The sequence below is a fragment of the Ranitomeya imitator genome, chromosome 2, assembly GCF_032444005.1.
Source record: "Ranitomeya imitator isolate aRanImi1 chromosome 2, aRanImi1.pri, whole genome shotgun sequence".
Classification (NCBI taxonomy): Eukaryota; Metazoa; Chordata; class Amphibia; order Anura; family Dendrobatidae; genus Ranitomeya; species Ranitomeya imitator.
The window spans coordinates 502913675-502939425 of NC_091283.1; the positions used below are offsets into that span (position 1 = coordinate 502913675).

Here is a 25751-nt window from a genome sequence, read left to right on the forward strand (position 1 = left end):
GATCTGAATGGCCAAGGACATAGACTCATTCAGACCAGCAGGCGTGGGAAATCCCACCATGACATCCTTAAGGGCTTCAGAAAGACCCTTTCTGAAAATTTCCGCCAGGGCACACTCATTCCACTGAGTAAGCACAGACGACTTTCTAAACTTCTGACAGTACACCTCCGCTTCATCCTGACCCTGACACAAAGCCAGCAAGATTTTCTCTGCCTGATCCACTGAATTTGGTTCATCATAAAGCAATCCAAGCGCCAGAAAAAACGCATCTACATCACGCAATGCAGGATCTCCTGGCGCAAGGGAAAATGCCCAGTCTTGAGGGTCACCACGCAACAAAGAAATAATGATTTTCACTTGTTGAACGGGGTCAACAGAGGAGCGGGGTTTCAAAGCTAGAAACAGTTTACAATTATTTTTGAAATTCAGGAACTTTGATCTATCCCCAGAAAACAAATCAGGAATTGGAATTCTAGGCTCTAACATCGGATTCTGAACCACAAAATCTTGAATGTTTTGTACCCTTGCAGTGAGATGATCCACACAAGAGGACAGACCTTGAATGTCCATATCTACACCTGTGTCCTGAACCACCCAGAGGTTAAGGGGAAAAGAAAGACAAAACTCACTGCAGAGAAAAAAAAAAGGTCTCAGAACTTCTCTTATCCCTCTATTGAGATGCATTAATACTTTGGGCCAGCTGTACTGTTATGGACCTGGTGGTTAGGAGCACCCGGAACGACCTGATAGTTAAACTCACACAGGACAAGCTCTGGGAAGTGGGAGCTCTGCTGACCGCAACCCCTAATCCTATCACAACAACTAGAAATAGCCGTGGAGCGTACCTGACTCTGCCTAGATGCCTCTTCACAACCTAAGAGCTAACTAGCCCTAAAGATAGAAAATAAAGCCTACCTTGCCTCAGAGAAATTCCCCAAAGGAAAAGGCAGCCCCCCACATATATTGACTGTGAGTTAAGATGAAAGTCACAAACGCAGAAATGAAACAGGTTTCAGCAAAGGGAGGCCAGACTTACTAAACAGACAGAGGATAGGGAAGGTATCTTTGCGGTCAGCACAAAAAACTACAAAAGACCACGCAGAGTATGCAAAAAGACCTCCGCACCGACTCACGGTGCGGAGGTGCCACTCTGCATCCCAGAGCTTCCAGCTAGCAAGGCAAAATCATGATAGCAAGCTGGACAAGGAAACAATGAACAAATAATAAACTAGCAGGGACTTAGCTTCTGCTGGAGTAGACAGGTCACCAGAAAGATCCAAGAGCGAACTGAACCAGTACAAGAACATTGACAGCTGGCATGGAGTAACGATCTGAGTGGAGTTAAATAGAGCAGCCAGCCAAAGAACAAACTACGTCAACTGTGGAAGGAACCTCAGAAGCAGCAGCTCCACTCACAGCCACCAGAAGGAGTCCATGGACAGAACTCGCCGAAGTACCATTCATGACCACTGGAGGGAGTTCGATAACAGAATTCACAACAGGGAAAGGCCTGTTCTGGATCCGAGGGGCCGACGGACGGTGAGTATATAACTACTTTTTTTTTTTATTATTATTTTTAACATTAGATATTTTTACTATTGATGCTGCATAGGCAGCATCAATAGTAAAAAGTTGGTCACACAGGGTTAATAGCAGTGTTAACAGAGTGCGTTACACTGCAGCATAACGCGGTCCATTAACGCTGCCATTAACCCTGTGTGAGCGCTGACTTGAGGGGAGTATGGAGCGGGAACTGACTGCGGGGAGGAAGGAGCGGCCATTTTGCCGCCGGACTGTGCCCGTCGCTGATTGGTCGTGGCTGTTTTGTCGCGACCAATCATCGACTTGGGATTTCCGTTACAGACAGACAGAAAGACAGACAGACAAAAAGACGGAAGTGACCCTTAGACAATTATATAGTAGATTACAGCCTGTTGTAACTCTGCTATCAGTCAATCGTTGCTTTTTGTTAGTACATGAGCAGCTGTGTATTTCGGTCAGTAGTCCCTCTCTCTGCATGACTTGCTGTAGTACAATGCGGTCTCAGTCTTCCTTACTGTATATGACACAATCGCACTGCTATGTGATAATGCCCGTACATGCCTCCTTTCCTGGATGTGATACAGTCACACTGCTATGTTATATTACAGGTCACCCTGCTATACGACATCCTATACTACGCTGTTATTATACCGTCATGTTTCTACCATGACTACTTTACTGGATGTGACATGGACACAGTCTTGTATATATTATAATAATGAAATATATTGTTCTCTTTAGGCATGCTGCACATAAAGAGGGTCTCCAGGATTATTCCAAAAGACAACCTGTCACCTGCCACAAATTTGTCAAACAAAATATATCTGGTGTAAATGCCGTTATTCTCCTGAATCTGGAGTTTTCTTTTGTGCCTACGCCTTTCCATTCCTGAGATATAGCTTTTTCTTCCCTGTATGTAAAACGAGTCCTTTTATCCAAGGGGGTGAGGTCTTCAACTCTTCTCTAAGGGTATGTTTCCACGTTCAGGAAACGCTGCGTTTTTGCCGCTGCGTTTTGCCGCAGCGTCAAAAACGCAGCGTCAAGATGTTACAGCATAGTGGAGGGGATTTAATGAAATCCCGTCTCCACTATGCAGGAAAAAACGCATGCAGCATAGCCGCGAAAACACACATGCGGCGCGATTTTTCTAACGCAGCATGTTGATACAATGAGCAAAACACGCAAGAACACCGCAGGTGACCTGCCAGTGACCTCAGGTGCAGATTTGGTCAGGATTTTACCTGCATAAAATCCTGACCAAATCCTGAAGCAAGCCTGAAGCCTGAACGTGGACACATACCCTTAGGGATTCTTCTTGATGACCACACCCACTTGTCTAAAAAAGACTAGATTTATACACAGGGTAGAGGCGGTCACATCACAGGAATGGGGAGGTGCAGTAAAAAAAATAAATAAAAAAAATTCCAGATTAAGGAGAACAGTTGTATTTACAACAGGTAAAAAAATCACATAATTATGGCAAGTGACAGGTTCCAGCAGAAGGACATTTTATTCACGTCCCGGGAAGGGATCCTCAGGTGTGGAGGGTACATTGGAGCTAAGCTCTGTCCACACGTGGCTGATTCCTGCTACATTATATAGCGGGCATGTGCCTTCCACAGCCGCGGCCAGACCCGAGATCCAGCCACAGCCGTCATCTATTTTCATGCCTGGGTTAAGGTACCTTCACACATAACGATATCGTTAACGATATCGTTGCTTTTTGTGATGTTGCAACGATATCATTAAGGAAATCGTTCTGTGTGACAGCGACCAACGATCAGGCCCCTGCTGGGAGATCGTTGGTCGCTGAGGAAAGTCCAGAACTTTATTTCGTCGCTGGACTCCCTGCAGACATCGCTGGATCGGCGTGTGTGACACCGATCCAGCGATATCTTCACTGGTAACCAGGGTTAACATCGGGTTACTAAGCGCAGGGCCGCGCTTAGTAACCCGATGTTTACCCTGGTTACCCGGGGACCTCGGGATCGTTGGTCGCTGGAGAGCTGTCTGTGTGACAGCTCTCCAGCGACCAAACAGCGACGCTGCAGCGATCGACATCGTTGTCGGTATCGCTGCAGCGTCACTGAGTGTGAAGGTACCTTTAATCTTTGACAGTGACTTTTAGGGTATGTGCACACGTCCGGATTTTTAGCGTTTTTTTTTGCGGAATTTCGCCATAAAAACGCAATAAATCCGCTAAAAAAACGCTAACATTATGCATCCTATCATTTAGAATGCATTCCGCATTTTTTGTGCATATGTTAGCGTTTTTTTCCGCAAAAAAAAAACGCATACCGCAAAAAATCCGGACATGCTCTATCCTTTTGCGGATTTTCTGCGGATTTCCTATCAAAATGGACATTCCGGAAAAATCCGCAAAAATTCCGCAAAAAATCAGTGCAAAAAACGCGTCAAAAACGTGCAAATTCCGCGAGAAATCCGCGCGAAAAAAGCACACGGATTTCTGGCAGAATTCTCAGGATTTTGTCAGGAAAAAATCCGGACGTGTGCACATACCCTTAAATGGAACACTTCCCAGTGTCTGCATGCACTGCCTCCCATAATGGAATCATGGACAACCAATCTGATGAATATACCGTACCCATCGCTGCCATTTCCTATGAAGCTCAGCCATAGGATGACCTTCATAAGAGACCAAGTTTGAAAAAAAGTAAAATCTATATAAAATTCCAAATCACCTCCCTTTTAGATAAAGGAAAAAATAAACGTATTTGATATCACCGTATTTGTAAAAGTATGATCTATTAAAGTATAGAATTAATTAACGCAATCGATAAATCTTGTAAAGAGAAAAAAAAAATACAGAATTACATTTTTTTGTCACTTTGCCTCCATAAAAAATGTGATAATAAATAATTTATTAAAGTATCATATGTACACGAAATTAGTATCACCTTGCAAAGCACAAGCCCTCAATCACCCGTAAAATAAAAACTTATTGGGTCTTGGAAAATTGGGACAAAGCACAAAAAAAATTGCAATATTCTGAATTTTTTACATCACTTAAATAGAAAAAAATGGATGCATGTTTGGTATTGCCGTTATCGAAGGGATGCGCCATGAATTGCTCAGATACTACCTCAATACAGTATCCAAATAGAACCCACTTACCGCGTGCCACCCAATGCTGCCATTTACTGTCACCACCACAATGCAATGTCTACAGAATATTCTCAGATAATATCCCTACACTGCTGCATATAATATTGCTATATCATGCTCAAATACGCAAATTATTTTTTTCACTTCTGTGAGGCGCCCAACATTTTTTGATACTCACTGACAGATAAGTAATATTCCTTATATCTCAGGAGGGTGAAATAGGGTGAAAAATACTATTCTTGTTGCTATGTTGTGTGCATTACACAGGAATAAAACGTCACGCAGAGGTGTCACACCTGTATCTGTCTTCTCCATCTCCGCCTACAGCCACAAGGAAGCCTTATAGACTGTAGGAGGCAGAGTTAACACTTTTCCTTCCAGTTGGGCTGGGTCACACACGAGGGCTGATAAAATATTTGACTGTGCCAGCAGCAAAAGGGTGCATGTGCGGCTTCCTCTATATATACAACCTGCAAGGCAGAGCTTTCTCAGACCAGGTATAGACAGCTGCTGCCGAACACGTAACCAGTACTGCCTCCGGTATAAAGGTATGTATACAATATGTGGGTACAGTTCTAGATGTCTTCGCTACAGTTACATTTGTGGCATTTTGAGTACCGCTATTAGTCCTATATATTATTTCAGAGTTCTATGCAAATCAATTATTTGAAGTTTTATGAATGAATTGTTAGATTTAGACAATGAGTATATATTTTGTTACAGCAACATTCCAACAGCCTGGAACCCAATGATCTGGACGGTTGATACTCTTCTTATAATATTTTTGTAGAATTTTACATCTCTCTAGTGAAGGAAAGCAACACACCAAAAAAATTGTTTGTGCAAAACAGCGGACTCTTTTATTAGCCCAGTGGCGACATTTTGGTTCCATAACAAAATATTTCACAAGCTCGAAAAAGATTCTGATCTGGAACAGGAACATCACCCCCTCGGCCAATAAAAAATCTACTTTTTTGCTTAAAAAAAAATTGGTAAAGTGCTGACTCTCCATTCTTCACTACATTGAAAGACAATTTGAATAAATGTCTATGAGGCTTGGCATCGAAACAGAATATTCTGGTGTGGATTCACTTGAATTTTTATCTATCTATCCATCTATTTATTTATCCTGTCTATCTATCTATCTATATATCTATCGATCGATCCAATATCTATCTATCCCATTTCTATTCTATTTGTCTATTATCTATTCTATCTATCCAATATTTATCTATCCCATTTCTATTCTATCTATCTACTATCTATTCTACTGTATCTATCTATCTATGTATCTAGCTATCCGATATCTATCTATCTATCCCATATCTATCTATCTCATATCTATCTATCTATCTAATATCTATCTATCACCTATCTACAAGTATCTCTATCTCATATCTATCATCCATTTGTCCAAGAATGTATTTTTCTACGTGCTTTGTGAGTGTGGCCACTATTAACAATTAGTAACCAATTCAAATATGAAGCCTTGGGGCTCGTGCACACAGCCGACTTTGTCACACGAGTGCTATCCTTGATTTTCACTGATAATAACATTGGTACCTATGATATTATATGGGGCTGTGCAAATGTCTTATTTTTTTCTCTTATCGATCGGTCTGCAGAAAATAAAATCGGTGACATGTCCACTAAAAAAAAAATGGGACTGCACTCAGATTACATCTGAATGTGATCCAATTTTAAGAATGGAGGAGGAATAGATTGGAGACAGAATAGAGAAGGTGGAGAAAGTTTTTCACTTCTGTTCAGCTCCAAGAAAAACTGATGTCACTATGCTCAACCTCTCATCAGAGTAATCGGACAGTTTTTCTCGGATGTGGAGAAAACGGTTGTGTGAACCTACCCTTATAGAGGATCTTTCAATGGAATTTTTAATTTAAACTGAGCGCCTCTTCCGATTGCTGCTGCTCTATTGATTATGGAACAGGTTTTCATTTTCTTTCTTGCCCCTCTATTCCAAAGCTATATCCCCTAGGTTATAATGGTGCAAATTTTCCCCTTTAACCAACTGGGAGTATAACACAGAACTTCCCCATTGGCACGACCGTGTTTTGATTGGTCTAAATTAGAAAACAATAAGAAAATGGTCGAAGAAGTTCTGTGGTACATGCCGAATTGTTAAAGGGGAAAATTTGCATTTTTACTACTGGGCGCATAGCTTTGGAATGGAGGGGTACAGAAAAAAAAGAGAACTTTTTCCAGAATCAGTGGAGCAGCAAACCCTGTGTAGGCTTAAGATGATCATACATATGAGATAACTGTTGGGCAATCACTTATTCGGCTGTTAACGATCTCTCCCTTTTCCCCCATACATATGAGTGCTCATGGGTTTTCATAGTGGAAACAGGGGAAGCCGCTGCTAGACAGCGCTGGCAGCCACATATCTTCTAAACGACAAAGGGACGGGCATCAATATTCAGTCTGCCCAACCCCAATCTTCCCCAACATCGTCTGTCAGGGCAACTAAGGAGGACCCCCATATACATTGGACTGGTCGCCTATCTTGGCGATATTGGGGAATTCTGCCAACTGTAGTCTAATGTGTATGGGCCCTAAATATGTGGTCCTTTGTTGCCTCCCTACATCTGATCCCCGTTTTACTGTCTGTAGTTTAGCAAGTAGAAGATTGCCGTATTAGTCCACTCTTAGGTCTTTTTTGAGTGGATATGGAGACACATAAGTCTGCATAAGTCTGCAAAAGTCTGCACTGTATCTGCATAGCAAAACAATAGGATACTTTTTCTTCAACAGTCTGTTAATTAGCTTTTGTTTGTTTTTTACTAATTTTGGTTCCATTGGAAAATCAAAGAATCCAGTAATAGGTAATTATGCTTTAGCACATTGCTGTAGAATGGTGGGTCATCAATAAATCAATGGCTCTGTTCACACTGCATTTCTGCAGTGCATTCTGGGATTCCGCCTGCATTCCCCTAAAGCAAGATTCAGGCAAACCCGTTACAACGGTATAAACTGCAATGACACAAACTCAGTTCAAATGAGGGGATTCAGGAGGAACCCCCAAACTCTAGGCAGAAAATGAATTGTGAACATATCCAAAGGCTACTGAAAGAGGACTTGTCACTCGCCATAAATACTTATTTTTTTTAATTGCCACGCTTTCCCTATATCCAGCTTTTTTTTAATTTTTTTGTTCCTGTGCCTCTCCATCACTGAGAATTGGTCCCTCTTCCCTTCTAGTCTTTTTAGCCAAGTGGGCAGGATTCTAAACTCTTCTTGATGGGAGCTTTCAAAACGACAAAAAAAAAACAACAACCAAGATTTCTATACAGGTAAGAGGGGCGCATATCTCAGAAATGGAGATTATCAGGAGTAAAAAAATAAATAATAGTAATGCCAAATTCAGGAAACCAGTGGTATTTACACCAGGTAAAAAAATGCATCATTACAGGTCCTCTTTACATGGTACCTGTTATTTCAAAATATGTTTTATGTGTTACAGAAACTGAAACGCGTTGCTCAAAACACCGCTCTAAAGTGAGCAGCTCCAGCAAGAGTGCGCACACAGAGCGGTGCATGGGCTCAATGGAAAGTGGTATCTGGACCAATGTACCTTCTATTGAGCCAGTACAGGAGCTGAGCACTTCATAGCAGTGTTTTGAGGGACCCAAACCCACACCAATTGGCAGCAATTATCAGCATCTATAAGATATAAAAAAAAATTATATGAAATGATAGGTATATTTTTGGAGAGCAGGCACGTTTTTCTAATTCTGTTCTACCCCATTAAGGGTATATTCATATACCCCAAAATAGTTCCAATTGGAAGTGATGTGTACTGTCCATTTATACCCATGATTAATTAGCCATATGTAAATGTTTTATGCTTTGGAACTCATAGCTTAAAAGTCTGTTAAGAATTACAGTTTCATTACGTAAGTAAATAAGGGGTCTTTGGTGCACCTTGGACAAGGTCATGAGCTAGGTGCACCTTTCTGCCCCCTTAATTTCAGTGCACTACCTTCCCCTGATGGTGATTGTCAGCTCTTGGTTTGGAGAGATGCCTCGTCTAAATCCCAAGCCCTACACACAATGACACAGGTGGGGCCAAGTTGCACATAGGATTACAAAGAAGCTGTGGATGATGCTGACAGGAGAAGAGTGAGAATGAGCACAATGTCAGTTAGTGCACAATGTCAGTTAGTGCACAATGTCAGCTAGTGCACACTGTCATCTCCCTCTCCTGTGTATGGTGGCTGCATGCTGCTGTGATGAGCAGGAACGGGAGATGAGAGTGCTCCCACACTAACATTGTCCTCATTATTATCACTCTTGTGTCAGCATCGCTGCGTTGCTTTTTAAACCTATGTGCAGCGAGCGACTGCTATACACAGGAGAGGAGAATGAGGACTCTGACCCCATACACACTGGCACTGTGGGTGTTTGGCTGCTGCAATATCAGTGTGTGAAGCAATGGGGTGTTATATCAGACAGGACTCCAAAGTGAGAGCTGCCAATCACAATGAGGGGAGAGGTGGAGTATTGTAATTGAGGAGGCAGAAATGTGCACTGAGGCCCTCTCATTAACAAAAGTCATAAAACAGTTTTTCTCTTAAAGAGAACCTGCCACTATGTTTTTGCCATATAAAGTATGGCCAGCACCATTATTAGCAATGCTGTGAAAAAAAAGTTACCAATACGGTCTGCAGATCTCCAAAATAGTTTTTATTATACTCACAGAAGTATAAGGGCAGAAGGGCTAAGGGCAGAGCAGCATATTGTATTGCACATGCGCTGGCTTTACTTCCGGGTCATTGGCGCACTTTGACTTTGGCATGTGTATTACAGTACTTTGCTCTGCCCTTGGCAGTGTAGGTAGGAGTGAGTCTGCACTGGAGCACAATGCAGGATACTGAGTAGATGAGGAAGGATGTATCATCCACACGAAGCATGGAAGGAGGACGATGATCGCAAGAAGAGAGGAAGCGCCAGGTCAAGAAGACCAGAAATGCCAGTCAGACCCACACCACAGTGTATGTAAAGCTATTATTTAAGATCTGCCGACTGGATTGGGGACTTTTTTACAGCATTCCAGTATGCTGTAAAAAATGCCCTAATGATGATGGCTATACTTTATATGGAAAAAACCTGGTGACGGGTTCCCATTAAACACATTTATGAAAAAATATCTGCCCTCAAATGACTATTGAACTTTAGCTACTGTATGTATAAGAAAAAAATTGCTATGCCATAGATAGATAGATTAGATAGATATTGTAGACTAAATGATTGTCCTTTCACTAATAGGCTTTCTGCCTTGTGCCCAGCACCTTAAGTGCCATGATATTTCATACCATCCCCCATTGTGTTGATGATGATAATGGTTCCCACAGGCCTTGGCACAGCCTGTAGTTTCCCAGACTTAGAGCCCTGAGTACCAAAGCAGCATTTTAAGATGCGTCTTCAGCTGGTTCCTAATAAGCTTACCTAGACAGCTCCAGGCATGGACGGGTGGAGTGGGAGATCGCCCTTTTCTTTAGCAGCATCAATAATCAGGTCCAATTCTGGCTTTTAACCCAGCCAAAAACAAAGCTATGCCTCTTTCTCTGTTGCATACATTCCCAGGTTGGTTGTTAGATAGATAAACTTAATTATTTAGAATTTATACATCATTCTTTTAGCTGTTAGGACTTTGTTGAAGTTAGCGTACTTTATAATGAGCCACTTTTTCTTTCCTTTTAGGATTTTTCTCATTAAAAAGAGACATACAACAAAACACAATGTCTCAAGTGATACCCACCCATGTGTTACGAGTTGGACAGACTGTATGTATGGCACCGAAAGATGATATTAGTGGCCTCAGACAAGTTGTTCATCCAAAAGGGATCTCAATTTCCTCGAAATGTTCCTACTACACTTCAGAGAGCTATGTCGAACAGATGACATCACAAGTAAATGGTCACAATTTGGCCGAGACCATTCCTTATGGTGGACACAAATCCATGAATGTCCACCAACCTTTACCAGGAAAAAATGGTATAAAATTAATGAATGCAAAGCAACCATCAGAGGCTGAGGCCTGCAATGTAGGAGATCCTCTATCTCCATCACTGGACATCTCCATAGACAACCTGAACCAACTCATTTTACAGTTAGATCCTACTTTTCAACCCTTACCTGTAAACTCTGACTTGATTAGGAAAAAACGTGACTCTTCCCCAAGTAGACCAGTTGCTACCAAAGTTACCAATTCTCCAGGTAAGAATATTAGAAAGTAAAGTTAAATAACAAGACCTAAGTTGAATATCAATTTTTGTTCTTAAAATTCAAATCATATGTACTATTACCTGTGGAATAAAAGGGACATCTGTACCCAAAAAATACAAACCTAACATTAGAGGAACCCTTATTTAATCACTTCCAAAACACATCTTTTGCATCCAGAATAGTTTCAGGCATGGTCACATATACTGGTACCAATCGAGAGATATGCTAGATCAACTCAATTATGAGAGTACCCAATATTTGGAACTCTGAATGTGTTAGCACCACGCCGGGTCCCTGCTCTGACAGGCAGGGTCTTCGGCGTGTCAGTTCACTCACCCGCACTGCAGTCATTTCCTCATGCTCTGCATGCTCCCAGCAGCACTTCCAGCCGAGTCTCTAGTCATGTTCTAAGGGCACACGCTCGCTCCCGCCCTCTAAGGGTATGTGCACACGTTGCGGATTCGTGTGCGGATTTTTCCGTGCAGATTCAGAAAAATCCACAGGTAAAACGCAGTGGATTACCTGCGGATTTACCGCTGTTTTTGTGTGGATTTCACCTGCGTTTTTACACCTGCGGATTCCAATTATGGAATAGGTGTAAAACGCTGTGGAATCCGCACAAAGAATTGACATGCTGCGGAAAATAAACCGCAGCGTTTCGTGCAAAATTTTCCGCAGCATGTGCACTGCGGATTTGGTTTTCCATAAGTTTACATCGTACTGTATACTGCATGGAAAACGGCTGCAAATCCGCAGCGTCAAATCCGTTGCGGATCCGCAGCCAAATCCGCAACGTGTGCACATACCCTAATAGGGCCAGCGTGTAAACTTGCTATTTCTTCCCCAGCCAATGGTTTTGAGGCATTTTGTATATATTGCTTCCTCCCCACGGGGGAAGGTGCATGAGCAACCTTCCTGTTTACGAAAGGTCGCATACCAGTGCAAGTCCTGTTTGCTGAGCTCTAAGAACAAATCCTGCTTGCTGCACTCAGAAGCAAATCCTGCTTGCTGCACTCAGATTCAAATCTTGCCTGCTGCACTCTAAGTACTAATCCTGCTGCACTCGGATACGAACTTTGTCAGCTGCACTTTGATACAAGCTCTACCTGCTTCTCCGTCCAGTCAATCCTTCTGGGTCCAGCTGCTGCATGTCCATTGGTCTGTCCTGGAGTGGCACCTGGCGTGCATCAGGAGCCAAGTCTAACCTCACCATCAGAGGCCCTAGTGAACAGTCCGGTGCTCGCTTAGTCACGCTCCTCCAGGCTCTCCGCAGTCCGTGGCACAGTGGTTCCACAAACCACGTCCGTGACAGAAGTAGAACTCAGGCCAAAACACATACTGCTACCTCTCGCAAATTGATGGCAATCTTATCTCGGACAATATTAGCCAAATGTATGCATATTTTAGATAAGAAAAGCCCAGAAGGGAAATTTCCACTTTTTCCTTTGTGCACATTATAATGGACCTCCTTTCAGATGACACAACCGAATTATACATTTCATGTGGCTTTGGAATAATGTTTTAGTTTTACATCTATTACTAGTCTACTGCCAGACGCAACAAACAAATTATACAGCCTCCCAAGGGTTTGGCAGAAAATGTGAGCTGAGTACTGACTTGTTATATTTGCGATCATTATGAAATGTGATGCCTGGAAGGCTTGCTGTTCTGATTAAATCAGACCATCCCAGTGAGGCAGCACAGAAAATGTTTGCCTTTATGTTAAGATCCTCAAAACAGCCGTCATATCCCAGGTTTATGCCTTCAGGAGCGGGAGTGGTCCATGATGTCAAAGGATACGTAGACAGTGTAGGATTAGCGTCTTGGGTTTGCATGCTTAGCTAAATAAGGCTAGATCTGGTATGTTGCGTAATGAAAACATTACTGTTGAAATTGGAGGGAATTTGCGGGAATAATCACTGTTGTCTATGTATCTGCAGAAAACTCCAAAATATTAAGTTGTTCATAAGAACTTCTCCATTACGTCCCTTTTTTTTCAGACCATATTTCTCGTGACAGATTTTCAGGTCCACCCTATATAATGCACACTAGGCATCATCTTTACGAAAATCACCAATAAATGCAATTCTAGGTGGTTGTCTCAAAGAGAGCTCATTTATGTTGGTTTGGGCCATTATCTGTAGTATTTACCTACGATAGAATAATTATATCTAAGGTGACTAGAACATACTACTTGAGGATATTTGAAGAACATCAATGTATCTCAACAAAAAAGTGTGCACATATCCTATAAAATTTTCTAACTTTCTAGCTATCGTCATAAGAGTTTTTGTGAGAAAACTTTTAAGCTGCCAACATGCCTTAGTTAGTGGACAGATATCTCTCTTGACTACACCTCTTTACACCCAATGTTCATTTATTTTCATTCGGGTTTCAGCTTGAAAAAATATAATGACATGTTATTTGCTTTACTTGACTCCACTTTAGATGGGAGGAATTCAGTCTTTTTGGCTTCAGGCACTAGACGTTAATCTATATTTGACTTTGCTTCTGTTCTAGCAAGTAACAAATCTGAAGCAGAACAACCTTTCTATGCAGATAAGGAGAAGTGTAACATTACATAATGTCCAGAAGTCAACATACTGTTATTTTTTTCTTAGAGATAAAGTGTGTTGAAGTAAATCCACCAAAGGTGATTTGTCATCATGAAAATATACAAAGATCTTCAAGTCCCACCCCAAAAAGTGAGGGTATCTTGATTGCTCGGGGAACACAGTCGGAAAGCATAAGCCCTAGTGGTAGCCTAATTTTTAGTGAGCCACAGTCACATGTGCTCCATGATCATCACCAACGTCCTTTGAATGGAGGATCCTATCCGGCTACCGCAACTATTACTATTCCACGTCAAAAGTCAAATCAGCAAAATCAGATTATATCTACTTCATATGGCTCAGATAACACATACCAAACAAGACCCTCATTCCGCACCAGTGAAGCCTCCATGTCCACAAGCCCTGGATCAGACACCAGTTATACTTTGGGAAGGTGAGCATTCTTGAATTATAACGGGTAATATATTGAAATGGTTTTATGACATGGGCTTTTTAACTTCCTTTTAGCACCGTTGCAGTAGAATGGCAAATCAATTTTTGGTAGTATCACCAGTCATCACTGATATAGCGTAATCAATAAAGGATGATGAACTTTCAAAGTGTTATAGCAAGGCTATCATTGCCATAGTCTTTAGTATAGTATTTAAATGCCCTGGCCAGAACATAGTGCCTTGATGGCATCCCACTGGTTCCCAGCAGGGGCATATTTCACACTAGCACCCTTTCTAGTATTTAATTTCATATTCTTATTCATGTTATTTTCTTTGCTTCCACAGTACCCACTCCCTACAGTATGATGATACTGATGGCCACTTTCATTCAAGGTTGCCAGAAAGTCCTTTTGGTTCACAGGGATCATTTTCTAATTTACACAGCCCAATAATAACATCACCTAATGCACATATAAACAACTTTGACCACAATGGCAGTTTTGGATATTTCAAGACCTATCCAAATAATTCTACAAAGAGCCATGCCAACAGTTGCCCACCATCAGTGAACAACTCTACCATGGACATCCCCATCCTTCTGGTCAATGGATGTCACTACCCAGAAAATATGGATATCTCTTCAAAATCCTCTAGGCAATTGCCGGGTGGAAATCGGCAAAAAGTGGCTTTAGGTTTCAGCAAAACCTCATCTGAATCTTCAATCCCAACATGTTCAGATGGTAAGTGACATATCTGTTTTCATTGATATGATAATAACTAATAGTGGAGATTCCTATGTTTTTATATGTTATTATCTTTTTTTACATAGGCACCATGAAAGATGGACAGCCTGGCATGAAGTTTGTTATGGATACATCTAAGCAGTGGTTTAAACCTAACTTGACAAGAGACCAAGGTAAAATGACATCTGTCATCTTCTGAGTGGAATTATCACAATCTCTGGTTAGAATGATATCTTCTTGTTTTCAAAACTAGAAGTACTATGTGAAAGGTTGTTAGTCTGCATTGCTCATATACAATTCCAAGAAAAAAGGAAATGAATATACATGTTAAGCAGAATGGTGCATTGTGACACTTCCTATTAAGGCTATTTTTATTTTTTGTGAATGGATAAGCCCATGAGTAAATTCTCAGTACATTTCCACTAAAGATCAACATTTTTTTTCTTCTTCGCTAGATTACTGAGATTCATATTGTCATATGCCATTTTTATCACCTCATGTGCAAGGTTACAATTGAGGTCAGCTGGATTATCATTGAGGCAGGCTATTTTTTGCATATTTAAGGTTCTCAATAAACCTTGTTTCTGACTTCAATTTACTGCCAAGCAGAAGGACATTGGTTTAATAAATGTTAAAACTGGACTTTCTGGTCATGAAAAAGTCAATGTATTGTCATAGATGTCAAAGAAGTTACTGTAATCTAATCCTGGACTTTCTATCATTTTAATAACAGCCATTGAGTTACTGAAAGACAAAGAGCCTGGAGCATTCATCATCCGGGACAGCACTTCCTACCGTGGTTGCTTTGGTTTGGCAGTGAAAGTTCCAGCAACGCCATTAAAGACAGGTTAGTTTACCTTCATGTGTCCACATTGGGTAGATATGGTAATCTTACTCCCCACAAGATGAATGCAAACATCATCTAATGTGTATGGAGGTCTTTTGTTTCTCCCGTCAGATGATGTTAGAGAAGAGAAGGATTGGGTGTGTTGAATTACAACACCCGATTTGTTCTTCAAGGAGATAAGCCATCAACAGGAGCATCAGGCAGGGGCTTATTCCGCATAACCTATTGAAGCCAAAAGCTTGGATAAGCTTGCATGTGTATGGAGGGATGGGGAGAAATAGTTGTCAGCCAAATGCTATGCATGGTGTATGGGCATCTTAAGGGTTAAGTGACACCATTCTGGCTGTCAACAGACACTGCTGGCTTCTCCATACTCTATTACAGTTATAGGTGTATGTTCTAGTAGCAGTTTCACTTCAATGTCTTTGATGTTTGTACGGTGCTTTGTCCTTTCAACTAAAGTATGAGAGAAGTAATTGGAGTTTATTTGTGCAGGTACAGTCAGATAACATTAGTCATTCGACATCTAGAATGGTGAAAGTTTGAGGAGGACTTTGTCAAGAGTCACTTCTGACTCACAAAGCCTCACCCAAGTTCAGAAGTCTTCTCCCTCATACACATGAGCACTCGGCTTGGTTGAGCAATCAAGTGTTTATTCAATGGGAAAAGAGGAAAAAGCCACCACTGCCAAACTTTTAGGGCCACGGCTTATCTCCTCTGTAATCAAAAGGATCGGGTGTGAAAACTATTAACTGCCCGATCTTTCTCCACAGGTGAAAATCTGTTATGTGAGGGTTGGGAGGCCCCCCATACATATCAGATGGTCAGCTAGTCCCACTGTAGTTGGCAGGTAGTTGGCTTCCAACTTTGATCTAATTTGTATGGAGGGCTTTAGAAATAAGATGTTTTGTTATCAGAAATCATAACTATATTAACCCTTAAACTGTAAAGCCTAGGATCAGCATTGTAGGAGAAGGAGCAGTTCCCTAAAATTTAATTCATATCTTATTGCATCTTCATAGTAGCCGCATAGGGTACAGGTATCATCAAAGTGACTCTCAGAGACATAACGTGAAGTTTGCAGATCCCAGTGAAATATCTGTAACCTTCCCACCCCTACTATGAGCATTTATAACACTGGTATCTTGCTATTTGGCAGATTTGGGTCCATGCAGGCAGCAAAGCCAAGTGTGACTGCTGTACAGTCCATGAAGAGTCTGAGACTGGCTTAAGTTAAGCCTTCTTTAGACATCGTAATATTGTCATGTTACTTGGGGAAATATGCTCACTTGATACACCTTCTACACATTTGAAGAGATGGTGGAAGACAACTACCAGTCTCCACTGTCTCAAGAAGACCAGCACTATGAGGATGGCTCCATTTTTATTTTGTTGCAGTCTCCTCTCTCCTAAACTAAAATCTGTTTAATTAACAGGTAATGTGACTAATGAAGTCGTCCGACATTTCCTGATTGAATCGTCGGCAAAAGGCGTCCATGTGAAAGGAGCGGCAGAGGAGCCATATTTTGGTGAGTATGCATGTGGTTTGTTTTTACTGTCCATGGCATTGATGTAGGCCATCAGTCTGAAGATACATTATATTTCATTGTAGGAAGTCTCCCTGCATTCGTATATCAGCACACCATCACCCCCTTATCGTTACCATGCAAGCTGCTCGTTCCACTTAGAGGTACGTACAAATAATTCTCTCCTCAAATACAGATTATATTACAAATTATAATCTCACTTTAATATTAAGTAATATGATGACTCAATTGTTACCCCTTGTTCAAAGGTGCTGTACGAGACTAAGACATTTTTTAGGCTTTTCTAGAAAAGAGCGCCACTCCTGTACATGTATTATGTGTGGTATTGCAGCTCAGCCAGCTATTCACAATTTTTACCTTTGGGGAACAGAAAATGTATTCTGAACTGATGAAGGCTAAATAACCACTTGTTTTCCTTTTGTAGGTCAAAATGATTGTGACATTAGCTCCGACTTTTCCCCAGAGGGCGTTTGTGAGTCCAAGTCTTCAGCAGGTAAATGTAAGGAGCTAATTGTGTGACTCTGATAATCATTCATCCTGTCATTATTTGAAGGGGCGTCCAGAATTTGAAACATGAGTCTGCTTGTTTTTTATTAGAAACACCACCACTCTGGAGCTGTGTCTGGTATTGCAGATTAACCCTTATACTCTTCAGCTGCAATACCACACGCAATCTGTGGATGAGAATGGAGGTGTTTCTGGAAAATAAAATGCATAGGTGAACAGGATTGTGAATATTGCATAGACAAGCTATGTCCAAAGCCAGAAATCCAATATGGTCTCCATGTCTATGGGCAGCATTGGTTACCAGAATATTTTCTTGGGAAGAAAAATGTCCATCTCTCACCTAATGTCAGTAAGCTCCTTAAAAGTGGCCTGTTTTCTGTATTCCTCCCAGCATGCAACCTGTTATATCTGAACTCGGTCAGTACCGAGACACTGACAGGATCTAGCGCTATCCACAAAGCTGTGACAACCACTTTTCAAAGAGCAGACCACATAGTCCCAACCATTGTGAACTTCAGAGCCGTAGACCAAGGAGTCACCTTGACCGATGTTCAGCGCAAGTAAGGATTGCACTAATTCACTATTGTTTGGCACTTTCTTCCTTTGACTTATGGTTGACCGATTGACTAGACTGATGAATCTCTTCACCTTCCAGGGTCTTTTTCAGACGCCACTATCCTGTGTCTTCCCTCAGCTTCTGTAGTGTTGATCCTGAGCACAGAAAGTAAGTAATCTGAAAACATTTTCTACTTATGATGGGAGGAGGACTATATGTGACCACTGGGTAGAAATAATGCTCCCAAATGCAGCAATAACAGTCTGTTCATATTTGTGCCATGGTGTCCATTCATAACGGAAGCCTTTTTGGGACGACAAATAACAATGGCACCTTATCTGTCATGGTGTCCTTTGTTTTGATGTCAATAATAGCACTGCATTCCCAATGTCAAATCTAATGGCAGTGGCAGCTGTGGAACTGAACTTACCTTCCAAGGTACTGTATTTGGGAACATAGCCTATGTCTAACGGGATCATATCGGCAGGGGTGGTAGAGTTATCAATAGCTCAATATTTACGGTGGTAGTTTGTGTTCATGCTCCCACTCCCCTATACTTGTAACATGGAACTAAAACCATAATATGGCGCACAAATATTACCACTGCAATGTGCATATACAGTATAATATCCCAAAATTGTATAAACAATAGCCCAATACAAGGTAGAAATAACAGTCCTTTATAGTGCATACATAAAACGAATATTCCGGACACAAATAATGCCACTCTATATTGCATAATTAATACCACTGTGTAATATGTAAATGTTATCCCTATACAGTGCTTAAATAATACCTTCATATAGTGTCTATATAATACCCCAACACAATCTATAAATGAACCATAATACAGAGCAAAAGTAATAGTCTTATACAGTGCCTAAATAAAACTATTACATAGGACACAAATAATACCACTATATAATGAAAATTAATACTAACATGCCACTATACTATATAGAAATATGATCTCTATACAGTGCCTAAATAATATCCCAATACAATTTATAAATAAAACCATAATACAAGGCAGAAATAATAGTTTTATAAAGTGCATAAATAATACTATTATGCAGGATACACATAATACCAATATATAGTGCAAAATTAATACCAATATATTACTATACAATATATAAATAGTATATAAATAGTATCCCTATACCATGCTGAAATAATACCCCAATACAATTTACAAATAAAACCAAGATACAGGGCATAAATAATTACTTTTATGAAGCACACAAATAATACTACTACAGCTCTCGCAAAAATTAAGAAACCACTGCACAGTTTTATAAAAATCAGCTTCTCTACATGTCTGACAGCCATTCCATTCCAGTGTGAGTTGAATTCCAAACAGAGAACACCCCATTCCAAATCTTATTTATTGAAGGAAAGTATAAAAAACACTGCTGTGGTGTTCACAATCCTCTTGCCATAGGACAAGCTGGATGGCAAAACAAGTGCTAGTAATATCCCAATAGTAATAGGAATGAAAAAACAACTTTTAACCATGCCAAGGAGTTGAAAAGAAAAGTCTTGAGTGAGGAAAAGAAGGGTCAATTCTGGTTTTACTAGCAGAGGGATACAGTGATAATCATGTTGCCTCCATCGTTAAAATTTCTAAGACAGCAGTCCATTACAACAAGGTCAAGCAGCAGACATTGGGGACAACAAAGCTACAGACTGGCAGAGGGCGAAAACAACTCTCCACTGACCGGGATGACAGTCATCTTATTCGAATGCCACTCAGCAACCGCAGGATGACATCAAGTGACCTACAAAAGGAATGGCAAATGGCAGCTGGGGTGAAGTGCATGGCAAGAAGAGTTCGTAGCAGGCTCCTAGAGGCAGGGCTCAAGTCATGAAAAGCTAGAAAAAAGCCTTTCATCAATGAGAAGCAAAGGAGAGCCAGGCTGAAGTTTGCCAAAGACCATAAGGATTGGACGATAGAGGACTGGAGTAAAGTAATCTTCTCTGATGAGTCTAATTTTCAGCTTTGCCCAACACCTGGTCGTCTAAAGGTTAGACGGAGACCTGGAAAGGCATACGAGCCACAGTGTCTTGCACCCACTGTGAAATTTGGTGGATGATCGGTAATCTGGGGATGCTTCAGCAAGACTGGTATTGGGCAGGTTAATCTTTGCGAAGGATGTATGAATCAAGCTGCATACAAGGTTATCCTGGAAAAACAGTTGATTCCTTCTGCTCAGGCAATGTTCCCCAACTCTGAGGACTGATTTTTCCAGCAGGACAATGCACCATGCCACACAGCTAGGTCAATCAATGTATGGATGAAGGACCACCACATCAAATCCCTGTCATGGGCAGCCCAATCTTCAGACCTGAACCCCATTTAAAACCTCTGAAATGTAATCAAAAGGAAGATGGATAGTCACAAGCCATCAAACAAAGAAGAACTGCTTAATGTCTGTACCAGGAGTGGCATAAGGTCACCCAAAAGCAATGTGAAAGACTGGTGGAAAGCATGCCAAGACACATGAAAGCTGTGATGAAAAATCATGGTTATTCCACAAAATATTGATTTCTGAAATCTTCCTGAGTTAAAACATTAGTATTGTTGTTTCTAAATGATTATGAACATGTTTTCTTAGCATTATTTGACGTCTGCAAGCAATGCAAATACAAAATGTATTGCTTGGAGCTCCGGAGACATTTTGTCAGTAGTTTATAGAATAAAAGAGTAATTTACATGTTATTCAAAAATATACCTATAAAGAGAAAAATCAGACAAACTGAAAATTTTGCAGTGGTCTCTTAATTTTTGCCAGAGCTGTATATAGTGCATAATTAATACCACTGTACAATATATAATTGTAATTACCCCTATACAGTGCCTAAATAATACCTCAGTAGAATTTATAAACAATAATATTATACAGGGCAGAAATAATAATAATTTAAGGGTAGAATAATAATTGTAAAAAATGCTCTCCATTCTCAAGAACAGGGGATTTTTAATGTTATGGTTTACAGCTCATTGCCTTGGTTACTGTCCACCACTGCAGTATGTCAGAGGTGGCTGGTCTCCTAGGCAAGGAGCACATTCTTGGAAGCTGTTTGCTGTATAGCTTGTTGTGAGCACTGCTTTTCCAAGCTACCTCAGCTAGTTGCATTGAAGTGTGCAGTCCAGGTCTGTTGGTCACGGTGCCGCTAGCCCAAATTGCAAATCTTAGGAGCACACGTCTGGAAGCTGGGAGGCAGAGGGGTGGTGCTCTCCTGAACAACAAGCTTGAGAGAACTCCCTTTAAATTTTAAACACCAGACAGGGACCTGTCACTATATTAATGACCGCCTCAGGCAGGAAACTGCAAGTACCCCAACACGTACCTATCTGCTTTGTCACAAAAAGTAATTTCTCCGGGATAAAGGCTGAAAACCTGAGATTGGTGATGACTGTTAGGGACAAATAGTAACCAGGTAAATAATATTTGTTCACAATACTTAAGGTGCCATACCTGTTGATAACTGAGATATGGCTCATGTAGGCAATGATGAGTGATGTAGCAAGAGCTGGATGATGAGTAACAATGTCATATGACCACACAATACTCAATCTGGAGGTAGAAGCACGATGATGGGTGTCAGCTGTGATCTGAGGACTTGCCGGGGCAAGACAAGGGTGGAGTCCATCACTTCACACAAAGAATAGCTAGAAGGAAAGTAAATGAGCAAGCTGTGAGTAATACAACCGCCAGACTGTGCTGTGCGCATCATCGTGTCATCCACGCATCAATTCTACTATGTCACCTAAGAAGATAACACACGTGGTATAACATGACATTAGGAACCTGTACCGTGTATGGTCAGCAATGTCTTACTATTGCTTGGCTACCATAGTAGATCCTATAGGACCGACAAGAATAGCAAATATGCCCAGTAATGTACAGTGGTGCACCGTCTCTTTAATATCACTACATAATTGGGCACATATTAACACATAGGTCTCTAAAAGTGGTTATACACATTAAAGTTGTCCAATTTTGAGGATTGCTTTAGGGTTGTAGCAGCCATACCATGAAGGCCAATGTCAGGGGAAATGAAGGATTAGGCATATTGTATGTCAACATGCCCGATCGTTTGTAACTACAGAAGGTAAACCACTGCCAGAGATGGCTTTTACCCCACTTTTCATTAAAATAAACATGGACGCTTAGTCAGGATGAGCTTGCATGAAGTGAAGATAACTAGCTGTCGGCAGAACAAGAGGGATTCCACTATAGGAGGAAAGTGAAGTCTACAAGTCATCCTCATTCTTTTCAGTTTATATTCATGTAGGATTTTTGTAGATTATAGTCTGAAGTTTCCTTTCATTCTTACTAGAAACTATCTATGTGGATTCTTATTGATGTAATACTGCTTAGTTGCCAGTAGAAGGAGCCCTCTGAATTGACATACTTACATGTACATGTCATTTCTTTCAGATGGCAGAAGCAGTGCAGACCTTCCAGGTAAGACAGACAGTGTGCAGACAAAACTGCAGAAACTTTCTTCTACTTCAATATCTAAACAAGTTATGAGACTCATTTACAATGGGGTTGGACAGTTTGGGCGATTTGTTATCTAATCTAGACCGGCCTTGTACTTGATGGTCCAATAGGGGCAAGTAACTGTAATCTGTGGCCAGAATCAGACAAATACATAGACATTCTTATATAAACCAAGGATGAGATACAAGAGCCAGTGTGCCAAAACAAATGAAACTATTCACAATATATACTAAATAAATTGTGCTCGAGCAGCGGGCCATAACCAAGGGTGAAATGACCAGTGGGGTAGATAACCAGGATTTAAAATGATCTAGCAGACTATGAAATCCAGGGTTGGACTGGCCCACCAGAGAACCGGAGAATCCTGCGGTGGGCCCTGGCTTCTCCTTCAAGAGAGTTCATAGTGCAAACCTTGCAGTTGCTATGGGGCTCTTCAGTGGGGGAGAAAGGTGGGCCCTCAGAATCAAATCCTCTGGTGGCCCCGATGTTCTTCAGTCTGACACTGATGGAATCTATCAATACTTGTTTAATGACAAAGGTTTATCCAAGAGCATGAGATCCAGAATTATTGCCCACATCTCCCGTTTTGTGGCTGTTCACATTTACAAATAAAGGATTTACCCTTATCCAGTGACAGCGCCACATCTGCTCATAGGCTATGTGCATTATTGCAGCTCCTTCCTATTAGGCCACGTTCACATGTTCAGTATTTTTCAGTGTTTCACATCAGTATGATCAGTCAAAACCAGGAGTGGGTGAAAAATACAGAACTGGTGACCTGTTTCTATTATACTTTTCCTCTGATTGTTCCACTCCTGGTTTTGGCTTACAAATACTGACCAAATACTGAACGTGTGAACATGGCCTTACAGTCACTGGGACTAAACTGCAATACCAAGCGCAGCCTGTGGGCAAAAAAGGCACTGTTTCTAAAAAAAAAAAAACATAGATCTTATTACTACTTCTTAACAAACCTATACACACTCTTTGATGCTGATAGTATTTAAAATCAAGGTTATTCCTCATGACAACTCTCTCTTCCCATTAGGATATTTGGTTTTGTGGCAAAGAATCCATCAGATCCTTCAGACAATGTGTGCCATGTATTTGCTGAGTATGACGTCATTCAACCTGCCTCACCCCTGATTACCTATCTGACGAACCTGATACAGCAGCAAGAGAGAGTGTAATTCCTGCCCCCTCCACTAGTGGTGCTGCAGCTCATGTATGGGACTATCAATATATTGTTCAAAAACCAGAAACTATGGATCCAGAAATGTGTGGAAGACGGACCTGGCCTGCTGCTCATCAGAGCCACCACATCCATTATCCTATCTTTATTTATAGCATGTTTAATAGAACCAATGATACGAGGACTGAACCAACAGACTTGCAGTTTAATTGAAGTTAGAGATATCACTTTTCAATGTGATGACACTAAGTGAATATTGATGAACCACCTAAATGCCTTTCTTCCACGTTTGGTATTTTAAGAGCCAAAGTTAATGCCTTATCATTATAAATTAATTTGGGGGAATGTTTTAAGCATTTATACGATATGGTATTATTGGAGAGATCAGTTCAAGGCAGGGGCGCATACAGTAGCCATAGATGAAGGTGCAGGGAACCATCAAAGGTTCTCCTTCTTCTCCTTAGAGCAGTGTTCCCCAACTCCGGTCCTCAAGAGCCACCAACAGGTCATGTTTTTAGGATTTCCTTCGTATTGCCCAGGTGATGGAATGCTTGCCTGTCCAGATGATGCAATTATCACCTGTGCAATACTAAGGAAATCCTGAAAACATGACCTGTTGGTGGCTCTTGAGGACCGGAGTTGGGGAACACTGCCTTAGAGGCTACGGTGTAGACTGCACATTGCTTCTTTTTAAAAAGGCTAGTTAAAGAGTTAATGGCTATTAATGTAATGTTCCAATGTAAATCCAATGTACAACTGGATTTACAATCCTCATACGGCCACATTTCAGCTGTGTGCTGTATGGAACTAAACACCCAATGGAGGGTTTTTTCATCTTTTGTTTATATATATATATATATATATATATATATATATATATATATATATATATATATACTGAATAAATGTGGCGTGATCCATACGGATGTATTCTTAGTGCCTATACAGGGGAGAATGTCTTTGCCATAGAGAGTATTATACACTAAGTCCAGACCGTTCCATAGTACTGCCAACACTCTGTAGATCACCCATGAAGCTTTTGGTATGTTGAGCTAGTATATGAGGAAACCCACTTCTGACCCCCATTGAGTCCATGTGTCCACAGAAACCAATATTCAGTGCCAGTCGTAGTATTTCCACTGAAGCTTTCCTCTACAGTACAAGCCAATTGTGGGATCACTCCCATAATGACCCCCTATATGAGATACTACTGACCAAACCAAACAACTCCATTACAAGACTCGTGTATCATTATTTTCTATTGCACTTTGTCCATGTTGGACTGTATTTACTGGATTTATATTATTTATATTTTTGTAGTTTATTATATTTTGTAGTAGAAATATTTTTTTAAATGTGTAGTTGAAAAATCTTATCTGTATAAATGAATATTGTAGGGATAATAAATCTTGTCTAGAACAGTTGGGATGCTGCATACCTGCTCTCATTGACGGTTCGGCCATTTTGCCTATTTTCTTCGTCTCGTCTGATACATAGACCTGTACAGATTAATCAAAAGATTATTAAATATCTATTGACAATCATCCTACTGGTTCTTTTTCATTGTGCTCATGTGTTTAAGGAGGACCTGTCACTTGCCATAAACATGTAACATTTGCCTGATTGCAAATGCTGCTATTCTCCTGAATCTGGCATTGTATTTCTTTATTTCCTTCGCCTCTGAGTTGCTGAGATATGGCACACTTTTTGCTGTATAAAAGTCTAGTCTCTTTATCCAAGTGGGAGTGGATGCCAGATTCAGAACAGCTGCATTTTCACCAGGTAAAAAAATTACATATGACAAATAGCATGGTCCTCTTTAAGGGTTTTTATTAGGTTTTACCAACTAGATTTACCTTCCTGACAACGTAGCTGGGGGTATGACACTAAATTTGCCTTCCTGATAGCCTAGCTGATAGTATGACAC

General features: G+C 40.8%; 1 protein-coding gene across 3 annotated transcripts; it reads left to right on the plus strand.

Annotated features, from left to right (window-relative positions):
* Positions 1 to 5062: 5062 nt before the first annotated feature.
* TNS4 (tensin 4) lies at positions 5063 to 25368 on the plus strand. Of its 3 annotated transcripts, XM_069751602.1 has the most exons (14): positions 5063 to 5216; positions 7888 to 7979; positions 10390 to 10905; positions 13536 to 13920; positions 14264 to 14658; positions 14748 to 14834; positions 15395 to 15508; positions 16945 to 17037; positions 17121 to 17198; positions 17480 to 17554; positions 17954 to 18122; positions 18218 to 18286; positions 22567 to 22593; positions 23681 to 25368. In XM_069751602.1, exons 3-14 carry the CDS (start codon positions 10428 to 10430, stop codon positions 23820 to 23822), a joined length of 2112 nt encoding a protein of 703 aa, XP_069607703.1. In that variant the 5' UTR covers positions 5063 to 5216; positions 7888 to 7979; positions 10390 to 10427; the 3' UTR covers positions 23823 to 25368. The 3 variants fall into 3 exon arrangements, with proteins under 3 accessions (XP_069607703.1, XP_069607701.1, XP_069607704.1); XM_069751600.1 differs by lacking the exon at positions 7888 to 7979; XM_069751603.1 differs by lacking the exon at positions 7888 to 7979 and having other exon boundaries at positions 5064 to 5216; positions 17480 to 17548.
* The last annotated feature ends 383 nt before the right edge of the window (positions 25369 to 25751 follow it).

Excerpts from the sequence above, each read along its gene's own strand:
- TNS4 (XM_069751602.1), top strand. The coding sequence starts at position 10,428 with ATGTCTCAAGTGATACCCACCCATGTGTTACGAGTTGGACAGACTGTA. Across the intron at positions 13,921-14,263 it reads ACCAGTTATACTTTGGGAAG|TACCCACTCCCTACAGTATG; the intron begins GTGAGCATTCTT and ends TTGCTTCCACAG. Across the intron at positions 17,555-17,953 it reads CAAGTCTTCAGCAGGTAAAT|CATGCAACCTGTTATATCTG; the intron begins GTAAGGAGCTAA and ends TATTCCTCCCAG.